At 37.9% G+C, this 20,422-nt stretch overlaps 1 protein-coding gene across 4 annotated transcripts in view; it reads left to right on the top strand.

Moving 5' to 3' along the window:
• MAP3K15 (mitogen-activated protein kinase kinase kinase 15) overlaps window positions 1-20,422 on the top strand; it is a 94,136-nt gene that overhangs the window by 41,555 nt on the left and 32,159 nt on the right. For all 4 annotated transcript variants that reach the window (XM_019471428.1, XM_019471429.1, XM_019471426.1 and 1 more), the window contains 7 exons: window positions 843-1,011; window positions 2,321-2,427; window positions 15,412-15,582; window positions 16,690-16,802; window positions 17,846-18,005; window positions 18,635-18,785; window positions 19,191-19,298. In XM_019471428.1, the coding sequence (XP_019326973.1) occupies window positions 843-1,011; window positions 2,321-2,427; window positions 15,412-15,582; window positions 16,690-16,802; window positions 17,846-18,005; window positions 18,635-18,785; window positions 19,191-19,298 (979 nt within the window). The remainder of the gene's footprint in view (window positions 1-842; window positions 1,012-2,320; window positions 2,428-15,411; window positions 15,583-16,689; window positions 16,803-17,845; window positions 18,006-18,634; window positions 18,786-19,190; window positions 19,299-20,422) is intronic.

Here is a 20,422-nt window from a genome sequence, read left to right as displayed (position 1 = left end):
ACTTGTTCTCCAGACCCCTCACCAGCCTCGTTGCCCTTCTCTGGACACGCTCCAGCACCTCAACGTCCTTCTTGTAGTGAGGGGCCCAAAACTGAACACAGTATTCGAGGTGCGGCCTCACCAGTGCCGAGTACAGGGGCACGATCACTTCCCTACTCCTGCTGGCCACACTATTTCTGATACAGGCCAGGATGCCATTGGCCTTCTTGGCCGCCTGGGCACACTGCCAGCTCATGTTCATGTATATATGATTTTGTATTCTACAAAAGCTCTGGTGTTGTGTTGTGCACTGATGTTAGTGTAAATAAGATGCACTTACTGGGGGCTTTTATATAGATCCTGCCCACATTATGTATTATGTTCATCAAACAGATTGCAACTAAATCAGCTTTTGGTGGCTTGTTTTTGTTCTAGTTTCTTTGTTTGAAAGCCTCTTTCATGCTTTCATGATAAAATCATGTACCTCCTCTTTACATCACTCTGGTCTTTCCTCTCTGTGTCACTTCATTGTCCCAATTGCTGCCTTCTTTGGGGTACAGATACAAAGTACCACACCTGTCATGCTCAGTAATGGGGCAAAGAAATGCCCCAGTTTTACTGTGTTGATAAAATTATCTCACGATCCTGTTTATAAACGTATTGACACATAGCCCCACAGTCTGAGGTGGGGCAAGATGGAATATTTATAATGAGTTAATGAAAAATGTGGAAACATTTGATGTGCACCTCACTCTGAGGAAATGGTACTTTTTATTAGAAATTATGCTTTTTATTAGAAATATAACCATATTTCATAAGAAATATCTAACAGTCTTCTTCCCATATGTCTTTTATTTCTTTAGTGCCTATTATAAAGAAACACTGCTGAATGATATTAGAAAAGCTAGAGAGAAGTATCAAGGAGATGAACTGGCTAAGGAGCTGGCCAGGATTAAGCTTCGTATGGATAATACTGAAGTGCTGACTTCTGACATTGTCATAAACCTGCTTCTTTCTTACAGAGATATTCAGGTATGTTCCCAAAGACTAAGGAAGATTATTTTACCATGGGATTTTGGCTTTTGTTTGTTCTTCTATACTTTATTGTTTGTTAAACAGTGATTCAAAGCTGACACTGAATTGTTACATTGGTTAACAGTTTGACTTGTCTGTTGGGCAACTTAAGGGGCTTTAGACTCTTCTTTATTTTGCCTTTGAACTAGAGACACAGATTAGGTGACTTCCTGAGGTCTCCTCCTTTATTTTTTGTCATTTTTAACCTCCTTAAAAAAAAAAATTAAAAGAAAAAATTCCCTACCAAAGCAAGATGTTTGCCTTTCCCTTCCCTCCCTTTCCTCCCTCGCCCCCAAATTCAGATATATTTAGAAATGAAGAAAACGCATTTGTTGTGACGATTGTATTGGCCAGAGGTGCCCAAGTTGAGAACTATCATTCAAAGAGACATTAATTTGTTTTTAAAATATAACCGCACCTTTTTTTTTCTTGATTCTAGTTTTTAAATAAGTTCTGCTTTTGCTAAAATGCAGCCTGCGTACTGTATTTCCAAACTGTCAGTCTGTGTGTTTGACATCCCTTTTAAAATATACTTCCAACCATTCTATGGAATTTTTTTTCCATCAGGAGCTAAGCTGGTTATTTCATAAGTATAAATGGGTCGTGAGAGCAGTGGGTGACCACATCATCCTGCATTACCCAACTTTCCATTCTGAGATGCGTATTTTCCTGCAGCACTTTATCCAGCTTCATTTTGATCACCTCTGGTGATCATTTGCATTCTTTTGAAAGGTCTTCTCCCTTGAGAAATGTAATCATCTCGAAACATGTTTTCAACAAACAAATTAAGTAATTTGTGATGTCAGTAAACTGCCTCTTCAGCAATGTGTATGTGGGTTACCCCTGAGAAACCAAAATGAATGTGCAACCGGCTGACATACTGCAGAATGAACTGTGCTCGAGTCTGTGATGACCTGATGAAGTGTTATTCATCAGAAGTCCTTAATAAGGCCTGAAAGAGCCAGACTCATCACCTCTTCTTCCTGGTACCTCCGAGTGTAATCGATCAAACTGGCCAGAGGGATTCAGTAATTTGGGCAGTGGCAGTGAGGTGAGGAAGAGGCAAGTACTGACATGGATAGACAAAATCCCTGTTTAATTACTTACACAGAGTTTGTGGCTGTTTCACTGACTCTTCTAGGAACAGCCACCTGAGTCACTGTCTAGCAGTCATGATACATTTTAGTTTAGTGATGCTTTCCTCTGCTTTCAGTTTCTTTTATTTTCTTTCTTTTTTCTTTTCTTTTTTTTTTTTAATTCATACCAGGACTATGATGCTATGGTGAAGCTGGTAGAAACACTAGAAATGCTTCCTACCTGTGATCTGGCTGATCAACACAACATTAAATTTCATTATGCTTTTGCGTTGAATCGGTAAGGATGATTGATTGAGGTTGTTTCATTTTATCGCTGTTCCATACGGGCTTATATATAAATTTATAGTGCAGATAATATCAGATTCTTTTCCCTTTCTGCACACACTGATATTCGCCACAGTCATCTTTCCTTAATCCCATACTTCCTGTGCACCAGGACAGCTTGTAACTTTTGAAATCATTGTTTTCCAACAACCATCATTTTGTCAACAGCCTGATGAGAGTGGATCTGTTCCAAAGGCCACCTGAGTAATTGTGAAAGAGCCCCATGATATCAGTGGGTTCTTGGTCAGGCTGAGATTGTTTATTCTGAGTCACTGATCATTCGGAATGTCTTGAAAAGTTTAACATAACAGAGTTAGGGGTGAGTTATTAAAGTAATAGGTAACAAGCACTGCTTGATCTGTGAACACACATTCATGATGCAGCTTCCTTGAAAGGCTGAAAGGTGATCTGGACCTACGGACACGTTGCTAGGTTAGGAAGCACAGAAATATTATTGAACTCTTCTAGTTAGCTACAGATTTCTGTAGTGCCTATGTATAATAGTTACTTCATTTCTAAAGAATTTATATTAAGACTGTATTGTAGAAAATAGATCTTATACAAATAAAATCACATGTAATAACAAAAGTAACTGGTTAGATGCAATTCACATGCTACTAGAAGTTGTGACCTGCAATGTAACTAAAAATTAGCACTGGGCAGCGTCAGGGTGGCATATGTCAAAGGGATTAAGAACTTAATAATAGATCTAGAAAAGCAGTTCCCATGGCATTTTATGGAAAGTGGTAATAAGTCTGGTGCCATTTGACAGTTTCATCAGACTTAGCAGTAAATGCAAAATCACTGCTCAGAAAAATAGAACTGCATCAGTTCTGTGTCAAATAACAGTCTTCTCACAGCATTTTATAGACTGTGTTCTCTACAAAAAAAAAAAAAGTCATTCTCATGCAACCATGTGCAAGGTCATACACATAGGAACAAAGAATGCAGTACATGCCAACAGGAAGGTTCATAGAAAACAGTGATTTTTGAAAAGGATCTGGTGGTTTGTTAATAGGCTGAGTGATCATCTGAGTGATGCAGTGGCAAGTAGCTTGAAGTGATCTTTGAAAGAATGTAGTAGTGAGCAATACGGAGTATATAGAGTATTCAGCATAGGTGTGACTGGTACTATGCGTAATTCTAATGTCCATGCTTTTACGACAGCTAGCTATAGTGATGTTTTTTGAAGGCTGGAATTAAACCTATTTAAAATGCCTTTTTTATTAAAAAAGAAAAGAAAAACAATAAGTTCTGAGAAGTGAATTGATTACAATGAGAATTACCTCTGTGAAAAGAAGTGTTTCAGGTGCCAGACAATGCCCAAATCTCTCACAGAAAAAGATAGCTTGACCCATGTTTGGAACCTTAACCCAATTTTAGATGATGATGAAGCATTTTTAATAATAAGAAGGATAAATTATTAACATTTAGCTCTTGATACCAAATAGATTAATATAGTTCCTACATATAATTCAGCTTATGTAGTTGTTTTTTTTTAAGGCTGGAAGTGAACACTGGGTCTCTTGATTCTCCACTCCTGATACCATAGACCATTAAATCTTAGCTGATTAACCATCTACTGAGTCTGTTAACTTGTTTTGCTGAAGTGTATCTTTCAGAAAATTTTGATCTGAATATATGAAGACAGAGAGAATCCATTTATATAATTTGCAGTTTGCTCTGGTATTTATCACACCTCATGAAAGATAATTTTCTCATTAGGCTGCTTAAAAATAAAAGGAAAAAATGCACTTTTGGTATAAAATTTTTAATGTACCACATAAGGCAGTATTTTAAAGTAGAAGCCAGTGTTTTGACATTTCTTTAATTAAATTATGTAAATTTAAACCATGTTCCTGGCTGTATAGTTATTATTGTTATAATTGAATATTATAGTTATTATTGTTATTATTGAATGGTATGTTTTTCCACCTTTTTCCCCCCAACCCCTAAAAATTGCAGGCTTGATCTTATAAAGTTTCTGAAGTTCAAGTCTCCTTAAGATACTGTACTGATGTCTTGAGAAGTGGTTTCAACAAGAAGTATTTGGCCCTATTTTTCAGAAGTTTGTCCAACTTCTTATTATTTCAGGAATTTGACTCAAGATTTTTAAATTTTCCAGTAAGAATAATGCTAGGGTCGTGCCTTGTCCTTAGGGAAATATCCTGATTTGATAAGTTTTTAAAACTTTTTCATTTAGATGTGCATAATAAAATTGGCAAGCTCTTTTACTCTCTTTGTCTTCAAATTCTTTGTATTTTGAGCAGCATGTGAACCTCATGCCATTAAATCTTCTGTTTTGGCAATGCCAATAGCGCCCTTGTAAGGCAAGACAAAATGAATTGCTCATGAACTTGATTTCCCCATCAACAGGTTTCATTAAATCAATCTCTAGCCTGAATCAGTGTGACTCTCCTTGTGTTCTTCTGGGAACAATTTAAACATTTCTATGGAAAAGTTTTTTTCAAAAATAAATGACCAGTTTTCCATCAGTAAGAATGCAGAATTTAGCTTCCTCAGATGTTTTTGCCTTCTTGGAACAAAATGATGGACAAAAGTCAAAAGTTAAGACTTGAACATTTTCAGAAGTTCACTTAGTTCAAAATGACCCCTGAAGTGTTGCTTTTAGCATGTTACTTCCATGGGATTTTTGAATCACTTATTTTTTCTGTTTTAAAAACAAATTCTTTTTAGCAAGTTGTATCAGAATCTATTTATAAAAACACAAAACAATGTTTTCACTTACTATTCTATTAATTTCAGCATACAGAACAGTATTAATGTTGCTCAGTACAACTGATTGAGCCTACCAGGAACAAAATGCATCATAAGCAAAAGAGAATTTGCAGCTCTAAGAATATCTGATCGTGCAGAAGTTAATGTTTGCTTAATTTGATTTTGAAAGTGTGCCAGAACTGTGATCATAATCAACAGAGAAAGTCACTCATTTATTTCCTCTTGGACTCTGTAACTGAGTTCTGTTGGCAATTAATTTCACATAGCATTTTCAGGTCGGTGTTATTCTAGTGCTGTGTAGAGCTAGCGATGTGACAGGCAAGCGGTAGAGGATTGCTTCTGGGGGCCTCGGGTCTTTGCTGGTACATCAGGTGGTCACAAGCCCAATCTGAACCACAGTTGTGTGCAGTTCCGGGTCCAAGTTAACAAGTTGTGCTAAGGGAAGGGACAGGTGTGTTTTGCTTTAGACTCAGCACCATTCCAGCCTAGCTGCATGTCTTCTGGTTCAGAGCCAGCCTGGGTCTGACCTGGCTTGGATCATGAGCAAGGCAAGCCTGGGCCTGCCCGCAAAGTACTGCGCAGAAAGGTACTAAAGCACTTACTATTATCGTTTTTAGGGGAGGCAGACATTTTCTTGCCAATTTCTAGTACCCTGATTCGCATAGCAGGTTTTTAAGCACAGCCCCTCTCCTAGATCACTGTCTTCCTCCCTGGTTTCCATCTCAGAGCAGACCGTTGAGAGCATCTTAGATTTGTCATCTCTTATGTCTAATAACATAGAGGCTAATAATGGATGTTTGCAATGACAGGCTTGTGCTTGTTTCCAAGCATGGACTATCTAAATAGGTCACCCTCCGGGCTGCTTGTTTAGAAGTCCTAGGGAGCAAAAGGCCATTCCTCCACCAGTGTTTTAAGCTAGTTGATTTTGACTCCACACACAAGCAGAGCAGAGAGTGCTCTCTTCTATACAGATGTGGGTTGGTTTAAGATGTTGTTCCTTGTTGCCTCCCAGCTGAGATTTAGGTCTAATTGTATCTTAATTTAGGCATAGGATGGAACAAATCTTTAGGTATAAGTTCAGCCCAAATGTGCAACATGAACGTTTTCAATATTTGTATTAACAGCTTTGGTATGAAGTAAGAAGCTGTGTAATTGAGGGCTGGGTGTTTCAGGGGCAGATGGCTGTTTGCTTCAGTCCATGGGTATACCTTGCCTGGGAGGCAAGGAGAAGATGAAGCATGGGAGCTGCCATGAAAGCATGTTCTCATAGTTCCAGATTCTTGAAAGCTAAGAAATTTCTCAATTAAGGTTGCCATTTTATTTCCTCTTTTAAATATGTGTCTGATTGAAGGCTGGCTGCTTTTTTTTCCTTGAGAGCTTTGCCTGGTGTGGTACACTGGAATAACTGGAGGTCAGCTGGTCAGTATCTCAATATTTTGTGTTGATCTGCTTGTTAAAGATGTAACAGTGCCTTATGATAAATAAACACACATTTATTATATGGCACATCCCTCCACCCCACACATGAAGTATCATTAGTTCCTTATGGGTCCTTTCATGTTTGTTGTTGCAATACCTGAGTAATTTATCACCATATCATGGAGAAATAGAACAATGGTATTTACTTACATTTACAGATGTGGAGCTAACACACAGATACATGAGATCCACTTATTAAAGGTTCTTAGCTTGAGGTGTCTACAGTGTGATTTTTCTTTTGAAGTATAAAGCATGATGAAACATATTTAAAAATCCCATTGTCTTCAGCAATAAATGTAAATGCACCTTTATTAATTAACCTTCAGGCTCTCAAGCTAGCACTCCTATAAAATGAGGACTGCACATTTCTGTGGCAAGTCTTTGGGTGAAGGGACCTGCGTAAAGCTAGAAGACAGTCATGCAGGGTGGCCTCCAGCTGCCTCAGGTGTATGGTTGTCCTTTCTCCTGCAGCTCCCAGCCTCTACTCTACCTGCATCCCAGCTCCCGAGGCAGGGGCCTCAACACCAGTAGCAAATGCAAGTCCATGGCAGAACCTCACAGTAAAACCAGCTCTTGTATGAGATGAGCAGTAGTCATGTTTCCTTTAAACAAACAAACAAACAAAACAAAACCCACACAAAAAAACTCCCTTGATCACACAGTTTAATTTCACATTGGCAAGTACACGAGGCCTGCATTTATATTGTAACGATGACCTGAATTTGTTTTTTTCTGAAATTTTGAGGGTTTTGCGGTTTTAAAGAGTGTTCCTGTGTGTTGTGCCATAGTTTGCATGTCACTATGTTTGTTACTTTTGTCCACTCTGCTTTCCTGTGTGAGTTACAGCTATAGTTCATGGGACTGACTTAAGTTAATACTGCTAGCCTTAGGACCTGGCTCTTGCCAGATGAGCTCTTTCATGTACTGCTCTTATAGCTGAGGTCTGCCAAGTGCTTTTATTGATGAATTTCTAGATTCAAACGCAAGGAGCTGGTCAATGATCCTTTCTTTGTGGAAGCTTTCACCCTCGGATTTGATATCTTACAGAATCTGAATATGTGAATGCATCCAGTTACCCCTTCAATAAGTAATTTGCCTGAATAACTAGTGCAATGGCTGTCTTTATTAATGAAAAGAGGGTAGGAATACTACCTGCATGTATGGCATGGTGTTAAAACTGGTTCTCTAGTATTACAGCTTTTTTCTTCCCTTTTTTTTAATTAAAAAAAACCCAAACAAGATTTGTCTTCCTTGAGAAGGACATATAAAGTGATTTAATATACTTTATTAATGTATTGTATGTGCATATATTCATGCCTTTTGTGTTTGGAATCACAATATTTCAATGTTTAAAAGTATCATGTGGATTAATTATAAGCAACAGTTAAATTTTTGATCCATCTGGAAAAAACCCAAGCCAAACAGTGAAAGAAGATCTTAAAGTTTTTTTGGAAAAAAACTACTATTGTTTCCTACCAAGTCTTTTGTAGAAAGCAATAGCTGTGGTATCGCATGTTAAAAAAAGTTTATAGAATACCTTCTCTCATTTAATCATTGTAGAATAAAAAGAACCTTTTCCTATTCTGGAAAATATTTCTGGAGGAAAGTTTTGCAGTCCCTTTCTCTCAATTTTACTTGCTTGTAATCAGGTTAAGAGAGTAATAAAAAGGATGCTAGTTTGTTCTTTATTGTCTTATTTCCTGCTGCTGTAGTATATATATCATCGATAGATAAAGTACAGATATTTATAGTTATTTCAAATGCTAAGTGTGCTTGTCAGCTGGCTGTTTGCTTAGGATCTACTTCACTAATTTAGGGCTGCATAGCAAAGTTTTTGATGATTCACAGTACACTTCTGTTTCAATATTTTCCAATTGGCCTTATTTACTGGAGTTACCAAGTTCTGGAAGCTTGCAAAGAGGTCAAAGGGTATGCCAAATTCTGTTCAAAACAGAGTAGACTTTAAAACCAAACCCAGCCCTGACATGAGGCCAGAGCTGTAAAGACTCCTGTCTTTTTCCAAGGCAGTTCTATCTTCACTTATATTAAAGATGGGGGCAGCTGCAGTCACTATTATTTATCTCAGCATGTTGTGTTTTAACAAGCAACATATTCCAATACTATAATAAAAAAAGGCAATTAGCAAGTGAAGGGCATAACAGGGTGCAAGTAGAAAATCACTAGTAATTGTGAATAATAGTAGCCATAGGAAATTATTCCCATTGAAAAACACTGGGTTATTTAAAATGTTCTGTACTGTAATTACTCAGCTTTAGTAAAAAACATATCATGGGGTTCCTCATTTTATATGAGTGGCTTGCATGAAGCACCTGGAGTGTATATGGGCGGGGGGGAAGCTGTTTTTTTCATTGTTATATCTAACTGGAGACTTGCAAATTTAGTTCCAGTCTCAAAGCCCAGTTTAGGGTCTTGTTTTCCTCATTCACTGTTTCAAATATTGAAGGTTCTACAACCAAATCGCATCCTCAGTGAAATGTGTCTTAACTGACAAATTAGTTTCTTGTTTTAAGTGAGAGTGCAAGTGTAATAACTCTAATTCAAATCAGTTGTTGTATTCCTCAATAATTAGGATTTTTTTTGAAATCTTTTTTGCTGTAGATTTCTTTATAGTTAGTAGCAGTTTGGATCATCTGCTACGGAGTCATTAGGGCATACTTAACTAACAGTGTCCTATTTTTAAGCAAGAACATTCAAAATACATATTAATTACATATCATTACTGTAAGCAATGTACATGATAATAAATGAATACAGTATCATATATGAAGACCAGTTATTTTATGAATGGTTGTATTTATACTAACCGATTAAGTTGTCCCACTGACATTTCTTCTGCAATGTGACAGTGAGATCAGGGGGTTTTTTTAATCGTAATATGTGCAGTAAACTATTGATAGCTGCCTCAAGGCTGAAACCAGAAGATAAACAAGATTCATGTAGGAATAGAGTGGAAAAAACAGGTTACTCTTTTTGAATGTACTATTCTATGGGAAACGTTTTCAGAATTGTTTGTTATGGTTTGATTTATTCCCCTGTGCATTGCTCTTCAAGAGGCCTTGAAATAATAAGAGAAGATCAAATCAGTAAGTCAACATGAAATATAAAGGAAACCAAAGGTGGAGTCCCTTGAGCGAATTACTTTTCACTGACATATGGTTTTCTATGGTATATAGTCTTCTTCAGCTAGACAGATGGAAACAAGCCATACAGGGGAAGACGTGAACAAAAAGGTGAAAAAAAAGATTATATCAGTTGTTACTTACAGAGCGAGCTAATTCTTGTCCCAGTGAAATCCATGCTGTTCCTGTTAACTTTGTTGGACAAAGGCTTGGTTCACTGAGTGTAGTTCTGGCTCCTTAACCATGCCAATGCTTTAAAGCTGGTAAAACCAGCCTGTGAAGCAGGAAGAATTTTTGGTTTAGGGATATTTAAAACTAGGACTCCTTATAATGACTGCAGTGGAGAGAAGGATTCGGAGAAGAGAATGGATTTGAGGGGGAAGAAAGAAGTGTGAAGCCATGAAATCAAAAAGAAAGGAAAAAAAAAAAGATATTTTTTTTTCTGCAGTAAGGCAGTGTTATTCCAGGTGAGAGGCTGTGATATGAATATGATTTCTGGATGATGTTTTGTGAGCTAGGGGAGAGAAAAAGCATAAGGATGGCCATACTGGTTCGGGGCATAGTTCTTTCTAGTCTAGATTCCTATCTTTGACGGTGGTCAATAGCAGATACCTGGGGAAAAGTATAGAGACAGGAAAATGTATAGTGATGATCTCCCTAAATACTCCCACTGCTTCCACCCACTTGTGGCTCAGGGACTTCCTGAGAGAGGAATGGTAATTTTTGTGTTTGTCAAGTAAATTTGGGAAGGGAAAAGGAGGATAGATTTGTAAAGAGATTCTGCTTTCTGCAAATGATGATTGATTGCTGTTTTTGTAACCTCCCTCCATTAGTACAAATTCAGAGAAAACCTGAACGAACTGAAGCAAACCCCAACAAATTATTCTTGAGCTTCGGAGGGGGAGAGGCCTAGAGAATTGTGGGGGTGGCAGATGGGGACAGGACTGATATACGAAGGAAGTGCTTCTGGTGCCATTAACAGTTTACAAATTTTTAATCTGAGAATGTCTCAGATCCCTTAACTATCAATAGCTAGGGAGAATGCTGTGCATACAACACAAGGAGGGAGCATGAGTGCATCCTTTAGGACTTACTGCTTGGTGGTGTAGTTGTTCCTTCATGGAAACAAGCAAACATCTCAGCAGCATAGAGTACCTCTGGGCTTCTAAATTCAAGCCACAGTTCTGGTGACTGAAGTTGCCAAGTTATGGAACAGCAGCTTCTTTCTGAGAGGGAGAGGAGAGAGTGGAGAAGTGGGGATGGGGCAGGGAGAGACGGAAAAAATCCTTTCATAACTTAATAGTAAAAAGTTTTTAAATGTGTCCTGCTTTTTGGAAGAAGCGATATCGCTTCATTTTACTTGTCCCTTGGCTTCAGAGGAAAGTTTTTGAGTTGAATACCTCTCATGAATAAGAATGTCCAACTTCAGCCCTGAGTTAAGACAAAGGGGGGGGAGATGGGGTGGATGGGGGTGAAGAGCAGCAAATTAGAACATGTGATACAAAACTGAAGTTGCACCATAACTTAATTGTAACTCAGTTCTGCTTGTTCAGGATTCGCATTTATATTCCCATGCTTAAAAATTTAGTTTTATTATGTGCTGAACTGTTTTCATTAGCTTTGTAGCCCTACAGAGTGATTCAGAGGTAAAGGAGGAGTGGGTAGTACGGCAGGATAGGGAGACAGGGAAAAGAGGCTTGTGTAGACAGGGAAGCAAGAAGACTGCTTTTGCAATTAAAGAAGCATGGTAGAGTAAGCAGACAGATAAATCACATGGCAACATTAGCAAATTGGCAAGAGAATCAGTGAGCAGTTTCTGGACGATGCAGACTATCAGGCAGAACTAAACTGGCAACAGAACACTGGGAGTAATTTAGAGGACGAGATTAGAGGCTATAAAGGTCACCTGCAGGAAAATGTTTTTTTGGGGAAAAAAATATCTGTATAGTAATTTCTGTCTGAAAAACCTTGGTTTATTGAAGCTTTCTTCATACAGAAACCGTTCCGTACCATTGATTGTTCTTCTCTCCCTTCTTTGATCTTTTTTTTCCTAATCCTAATAGTTTAGTTTCTTTTTCAAATACAGCCTAAAACTGTACACAGTACTGAAGATTAGTGTGCTGGGTATTTGTAAAAAGGCATCATGATGTTTTTAATTTTTACTCTCTGTCCATTTCCTTTTAATTCCTAACATTTTGCTTGTTGTGGGATTTTGGCGGTGTTTCATTGAGCACCAGGATATTTTCATAATTGCCCTAGTATTTAGAAGTAACTTGAAGATCTCTTTCCTCACTGGCAGTAGCTTTTCCGGTTAGTGTGTTCACATAATTTAGCCTGATTTTCTCTGCTTGCAGTGCGAGTGTTAGCAAGGCAGGGTTTGTAGGGAGAGAACTAAAATGTGCTAACAAAGAAACCAGTGGAAAAAAAATAGTATTATTACCAGCTTTCCCATGGTATGTGCTTTGTTTTAATATAGTTTCTGAATAAATTGTAGTAGTATTCTTTTTTCATTTACCATTAAAATATATTTTGTAAAGGTAAAACTGTATTTTGAAAGAATTTTCCGATGGTGATTAGTGATTTTAGAAACTGCTCCCCCCAAACTCAGACAAACCATGAAGAGTGACTCATATTTTCACTGTATGTGTATGCAGACTTGTTTAAGATAGGGTCCCTTCTGTAGTAGCCTATTGGGATTCTGCTCTGGCTTATAAAGCTTCATATTCAGGGGATTTGCTTTGTAGAATCAGTCTCATCTGGTGTACCAGTTTGCTGCATAAAGAGAACATTTTCTGTCTTCCTTCTCATGACTGTACATCGTAACATACAGTACTTCAGCTTTCCCTGTTCAGAGAGGCTGTGGCATCTCCATCCTTGGAGGTTCAAAAGATTCAGCTTTTCAGACAAAGCCAAGGCTGCCGTGGTCTAGTACTGGGAGATGGTCCGGCTCTGAGCAGGAGGTTCTATTAGATGACCTCCAGAGGTCCCTTCCAACCTGCATTTGTCTCATTCACTCTACTATGGCTTTAAATGGGGGTTAGGGAGGGTGGGGAAGCTAATATACTTGACGTTGGGTAAGAAAAATACAAGTCAGTGCTACAGCCTTGAGGGCTTAAAGTAATCTCTTTTACTGTACTGATAGCACCACAGACCTTTTTCAAGATACCTTGAAACAAATTACAACCTGTCAGACATGCAGATCTGACAAAGTGTGGGGTATGAAATAAGAGATGAAAATCTGTCTTGGTCCAGCATAACAGGTTCTGCATATTATCCAACAGTATATTTTCATATTGACTTAGAGAAGTTGCTTGTAGCCTAAATTATGTGATTTTTCTGTTGTTCTTTTTTCTTGGTTTGCCCTCTCTTTTTGGGATTGCTTTAGAAGGCGATAACTGTTCACAAATTTGTAGTAAGTTGGGTTTGTATTGCCCAATGGGCATCAAATTCTGCTGCTATGAAAACTAGAGTTTAATATAAAGATGTCTAAACTGATTTTTGTTTACTAATATCCTGTTAGATTGGTGTATACTTGTCATGTGCTAAATTTTGTTTATTTTAATATATATTTTAATGATGATATTTTCCTTATCTTATAAGAGACAGAAGCCATTAATTTTATTTTGAGTCCTCTAGTACACTGTTTATTTAGGGCTTGGTCCTTTGAAATGCTCCTAGGATTGTATTTAGTGGGTACAGGTTCATCCTTTGACGTCCAGAAGTGTTAATCTGCACAGTGTCCTATTTTAAGCAGGGTCTTGCTTTATGCATAGTATTTTTTCTTTAAAGTTATGCTCTTTCAATCAGTACATAACACCTCTTAATATTATCATTAATATTTAACCTGTTTTCATACAAGGCAGAGTTGAGTCAAAATTTGTCTTGTCTGGGAAGCAGTGATTTTTTAATTTTCTTTTTCCATGCGAAAGTGGTGTAAGTTAGGTACTAGTTGTGCATTTCTTGTGTTTTCAGCAAAAGCTTGAACACATGCCAACTTCTGTGACCACATTAGACATGACCTGGGAACTGCTGGACTTACGGTTTAGGGCCTGATTTTGTTCTAAGCTCTGTTTACTCAGCTTTCTCTGTGTTCATATCAACAATGGTGAAACTTGGGTGCTGTTACTGAGAGAATCTGGTTAGTTCAGAACAGGTTTGGTTAGAGCATGCTGACCTGTGCAATGGATTTACCCCCACACTTTTTAACGCCCGTTTATTTCTTGTAAAACTGAAAGAAGATACTTTCTCCTTGTTGTGCTCATTAGAGAAGACAAGTCTTAATTTCAGAACAACATTCAATCTGAAGAAAAAATGCTTTAAAAAATATTCAAGTACTCGCTGTGAAAGTTTACACTCTGCCAGTGACATCAAAGGCAGGATGAAGCCTGCACAACTAGCTGCAAATCTGTTTAATCTTGTTAGGTGTTCTCCATCACCCAACATGCACAGAAACCTGAATTTTGCTACAGATGTGTTGTTATTGGTCTTATTGCATCAGCTGGTTACCTAAGGAACTGAGCCGCTTCACAGTAAATATTAATCCTTTCAGGGCATGCAAATAATAAATTTACCAGGAACGATTATCTGCTGCTGGTATTGCTGACAAAGTAATCATAGTACTTGTAAGCCTGTTCCTGGATACCTAGGTAGGGATCAAAAAATGGTAAACAGTTCTGAAAAGGGGTTCGTAAATATTTTAAATGTCTCTGGTGATTAAAAAATGTCTTGAAGAGGCTATTAACCTCTTAAGCTGTGTTTGCATTACTCTTGCAAATAGACATTTTTGTTTGTTCTGAGTGACTTTTTGCAGTAAATAGTGAATTCTAAACTTACAAAAACAACAAGGTAAAGGGAGGCAAAAATTCTGATGTGTTTAATAGTAATAAGGAACTGAAATGTTACTTAATCACTGATTTCTTACTGATACGATTGTTAAATATTTGTCAAAAGAAGCTTTATGACAGCTGTTTGTTTTCCAAATTTTTCTCTGATCTGAAGAATTTTAATTAAGAAAGACATACAGTTCAGTTTTGCCCTTTTATTGTAGTTCAAAAGCCCCATGTTGAGCTCCATTGTTCTTTTGGCTGAAATAGGATTGACCTGGCTTCTCCTGTACTTAGTCAGTATTGCCTGGTATTGGCTCCGGATCCTCTGGATTCAAGATTACAAATCTTGGGCATGGCTGAATGAGCTGTCAGCTTGAATGCTGAAAATGGCCAGTTTTGTTAAGTATTGTCAGGAATGAACACTAAACAAGCACCTGTTTCTCATTGCAGGATGTGCAGAGTCTGTCTGCTTATACAGGGAGGAAAGAAGTTAGATGGCATATTTTTTTCATAGAGGAGTTCTGGGCTTAAATCAGTTCTTATGTGAGCTAGAAATAGAGTCCCATGATAGGAGAATACATCTGGTTTTTATCAATCAACCAACAATCATACATCAGTGTAAATAAAGTCAAGTCTGTGTATAGTAATGATGGATGGGTTGTGGGATAGATGGCGGATAATGTTATTCCACCATCTTGCAGTTACTGTTTCAGATCTGAACTCATTTATTTTATTCTCTGTATTTGATTTCAGAAGAAATAATGCAGGTGACAGAGAGAAGGCACTACAAGTTATGCTTCAAGTCCTGCAGACGTGTGATCACCCTGCTCCAGATATGTTTTGCTTATGTGGGAGGATCTACAAGGATATGTTTCTTGATTCTGACTGTAAAGATACCAATAGTCGAGATCATGCCATTGAATGGTAACAGAAAAAAACCAAAAATATCTATTTAAAAATGTTTTCAGACTTTTACTTCTGGTTATGAAAAGCAGGGCTGTAAGAATTAGAAGATCAGTTGTTCTACTTATGTCTTTTTTTCAGGGTCCTGTTTGAGTAATTGGTTTACTGAGCACCAGATCTTTGGATATGCGTTTCCTTGTTTTTCTATATAGACTATCATGAATATAGAATGATACACTTAGTTTATTGGGGGGGACGATGATTCACCTATGTCTTCGTAGAGAAAATATACAATTAATCTGCTTCAAGGCCAAAATGAAGTACAAGTGAAATCATGGGACTTATGTTGGTCCTCTGTGCAAGGATGGTTTCCACACTGGATCCCCAGGAAATGCAATGGTCTACTATATATAAGGAAAAATACTGATAAACTGCATTGTGAATTTTCTTAAGACAGTGAGGCACGCATATGCACACAGGCTCTCACTGACATACTGTTCACATAGGTACGTTTGTATAATCATATCAACTACTACTGAGTACCATAATATTAGCAATGTGGGTTTGTACTGTAACTGTGAAATACTCTCTCCACCCCCCCCTTTTATCCACCCAAATCACCTCAACATGGTTACTGCAACATGGATGAGTAGTAGTGAACTTACAAGCTTCAGATGGATCTCTTCATCCTGCACCAGCTAGTCGAGTGCATTCGGCCTTTGTCAGCTGTGTCTCAGTTACCTTTAACGAATGTGAAGCTTTAAAACAAAAGGCTTGGAGCCTTTTTTTAAAACTTGCACTGAAGACTAATATTTTCATTGCTTTTCTCATATAAATAATTTAATAAAATTGGGTTCTACTGCATTTAAGAGTTTTGCAGTAACCAGTTTGTTTTATTTTCACAAAACTACACAAGGTGGCAGGACATAAAACTAAGCAGAAGTTTTTCTTTCTCACTGTAAGACAAAAAGCTACTTTCTTTCAAGTGCTCTTTGCAAAGAGTGCCATTGGTACCAACTAGCCATACAGTCCTTACAGTAAATTAATAGCTTGAAATACCTACCAAAACTTTGCAGTATTTCAGTTCTTCTATACAGTGAGATGTGATCTCTTGACTCTTCTCTGCAGGTATCGCAAAGGATTTGAACTCCAGTCAACTCTGTATTCTGGAATTAACCTTGCAGTTTTGCTACTTGTTGCAGGACAACAGTTTGAATGCTCAATGGAACTGAGAAAAATAGGTAAATATCCACACACAGTGCCACAGACAAGTTTTCTGCCTCTCTCCCTACGAAGAAACCAAAATGCTTGTAGTGATGGGTTGCATAGACAGAAAGGCGGTTCAGGCTTTTTATTTGCGGGTCCTGGATGGCAGGCTAAAACACAGGGATCTTGAAGGACCATTTTTCTCCCTGTTGCCTTGGAGCAGCTTTCGAGTAACTTGGCCCATCTAAAGGGTCCCAGACATGGGAGAGGAACAAGGAAGGACCAACTTCAGCACCATCCGTAAACTGCCTTTACTGCACCACAGAGATTATCCCATTGCATAGCCAACAGGGGACAAAGACAGGAGGTGACAGAGTGTGGCCCAGCTCTCCTCAGGGATGCCAGGGAAGGATCCACAGGGTTTCTGTTGTCCCTGAACTGAGAGATCCACAGGAAGTATCGCCTGGAAGGATCTACCAGGACAGTAATTAGTTGTCTACGTAGATTCATATCTTCCATGTAGGTGCTAACTAAAACCCACCACTATACGTCTATAAAGAAATCATCTGATAGAAACAGATATACAGTTCTTCCTAGAAAGACAATAGTTGAAAATTATATTTGGAATCAGATCCTGTCTGAAACACATATTTGAACCTTAAAGGGGAAGAATGCAAAGGTGGCTTTAAATCGTTCCCCTGACCTTACTCTGGGGTGGACTTGAGTAAGCCTCTAGCCATTGATCTCTTGCAGTAGATGCAGATCTCGAGGACACAAGAGATGTGCAGCTTACACTGAGAATCAGGAGGCAGATAGCCCAGACAGATAGCACAAGAGGGTTTTCAACACTGTGTGTGGTAGGAGTTCTGACTGTCTGAACTGTATTGGGGATGTTATTTGCAGACCCAGCCTCTGTGTTGGTCAATGGTTTTTTTTCTGGGGAAAACTTGCTCCACTTTATTTTTATCACTAATGCTTAATCAAGTCTTATTAGTCTTTTACTGATAGACTTATCCGTAAAAAACACTTACTAGTGTTTTACTGATAGAAAAATATGTTTTTAATTGAAATTTTACAGGTGTACGGTTAAACAGTTTATTGGGAAGAAAAGGAAGCCTAGAAAAAATGAACAATTACTGGGATGTGGGCCAGTTCTTCAGTGTGAGCATGCTGGCTAATGATGTTGGTAAAGCAGTACAAGCAGCAGAGAAACTTTTTAAGCTGAAACCTCCAGTGTGGTATGTGGTAGAAGGCTGTAGCTCAAGTACCCAACTATGGGGAAATACACAAATTAAAAAAATCTTGTAGTCACTTGGATAACTTAACTGGATTTTTCCATCTTAGATTGTTTGTCACTCTGACTTTATACTCTGTTCTTTTATTTTGGGAAGGAAGGGGGAAGGTAAGAAATTAAGTTACCCATCGTTGTTGGGTTTATATCCCATTGAAGCACATCTTTTATAAGAAAGAATCTGGAAATTAGTGATGATTCCTTGTGAAACAATTGTGAAAAGATTGTGAAACCATTCTTTTCAGAGTTTAGCTAGCTGCTGCTTCCCTCCCCCACCATCTTCTAGCTCATAATATCCTGTCTAATCACCATGTAACTACTCACAGAACTATACCCTTTTGCAAAAAGGTATTGTTCATGAACATCCATGTGAGCTTATGACTTAAGGTTTAGACTAAACTTGCTATTCTTTCCAGAAGTCCGTAAAAATCAACACAATCATTTCCATTATGGTAGCTTTTAAAGTACATTTAATTTTGTAGTTAATTTTTTGGATGTATAAGTCAGTTAAGTGGTTTTAGAATCTGGTCAAATTTTGTTTTCTCTCTGTTAACTCACTAATTCAATACATTCTAGGTACTTGAAATCATTAGTTCAGAATCTGATGTTAATTCAGCATTTCAAGAAGCTCACCATAGAACATTCTCCTAGACAAGAAAGATTGACTTTCTGGCTAGATATAATTTTTGAGGCAACGAAAGAAACAACTAATGGACTGAGATTTCCAGTAAGATGTTATGTCCAACAAGTTTTATATGTCTTATGTTTCTGGATAGGATATAACAAGAATTGGAAGACTAAACACAATACTTACATACTTAACTGCCTGTTATTTCATTGCATGAACCAAACCCCTGTATTCTGCTAATCTTTACTGTATAAAAAACATTTAACCCACCACCCTAAAAGCATTCTAAGAAATACTTTTAAGTCTCCTACAACAAATTGTGATGATACTGTTTTGATGTACATAGGAACACAGCCTATTCCTGCCATATCTTGCCCTTTTCTCTCCCCCTGGAAATTTTTTAGGCCTTACTTTGAGATTACCCATTGTCTATATCAGAGCATCTGAAGATAGTGTCGTGTATTAGCTGCTGGTTTATTAAGGAAAAATGTTCTCTCTTTTCAGGTTTTGGTGATAGAACCAACTAAAGTCTACCAGCCTGCATATGTTTCAATCAACAGTGAAGCAGATGAGAGATCTCTCTCTTTGTGGCATGTCTCTCCCACTGAAATGGTAAAACTACCAGCAGATGTGTTTCGTGTACTCTGATTCATTGTGCTTAAAGTCACTTTTTTAAAGGTAGATTGTGGAGCACTGTACAATAATTTAAAGTTTGCTACATTTCTGTGAAGCACAAGCCTCAATCTCTCTTTTGCGCAGATACAAAAGTTGACTTTTTACAGAGAAAGTAAAAGGAGGGACTACGATTAGAACTTAAGTATTTTTGACCTCTAGTTCAGATTTCCCTTATCTTGACCATGTCTCTTAGAAGTGTTTGGGTTATTTGGTCTGCTCATAATATTTCTCATTAGAATCGTGTGATTTTTATCAGATGCAGCTCAAAGCTAGATAAAAAGTCAGGATAAAGCCCAGTATTGTGTTTAATGTTTTAGGAATTTTAAAGTTTTACAATTATAAGATTAGAAACTAGAAAAAATGGCAGCCTGTGACAAGTGTCAAGAGATGAAATATTTGGTGTCTTGGATTATTTGATAAGGCACAGGAGATTAGGAAAGGAGTAGGCACAGTTATGGACAGTGTAATCTCTTAAAAGTGAGAAATAATTTCAGTTTCACATTGAAAGACTTGAAATCTGGAATGTATTTCACCACCCCTTCTTAATATCAGAACAACGTAGGTGGAGAATAGACTAAAAATGTAGAGAGGCAAAGTGTGGAAAAGAAGCGTGTTAGAGCAAGAGAAGACCACATAATTACCTGGATCTGTGAACTTCTTTTCCAGTACACTGTTCTACTTCACTACTTGGAGTGAATGTGTCTGACATAACTTTGCTTTATGGAACAAATTCTTGGTGCATATCCAGCAGTGCTAAATAAGATCCAGCTATTAGCTAGAGATTTATGGAGGGCTATGGTCCTAGGCATAGGCTGTCCTTCCTCTGTTTTGCCTCCAGGGTGCTCCCTGGGCCAAAGCTGTTGGCTCAATACCTCTTAGGAAGATGTGTGAAGTTTCATAGAATCACAGAATCATAGAATCGTTTAGGTTGGAAAAGACCTTTAAGATCATCAAGTCCAACCGTTACCCTAGCACTGCCAAGTCCACCGCTAAACACCACATCTACACGTCTTTTAAATACTTCCAGGGATGGGGACTCCACCACTTCCCTGGGCAGCCTG

Source organism: Aptenodytes forsteri, unplaced genomic scaffold (genome assembly GCF_000699145.1).
Source record: "Aptenodytes forsteri isolate BGI_AS27 unplaced genomic scaffold, ASM69914v1 Scaffold273, whole genome shotgun sequence".
Taxonomy (NCBI): domain Eukaryota; kingdom Metazoa; phylum Chordata; class Aves; order Sphenisciformes; family Spheniscidae; genus Aptenodytes; species Aptenodytes forsteri.
The sequence above is the reverse complement of the archived record's forward strand: the minus strand, read 5'-3'. Positions and strand labels throughout refer to the sequence as shown.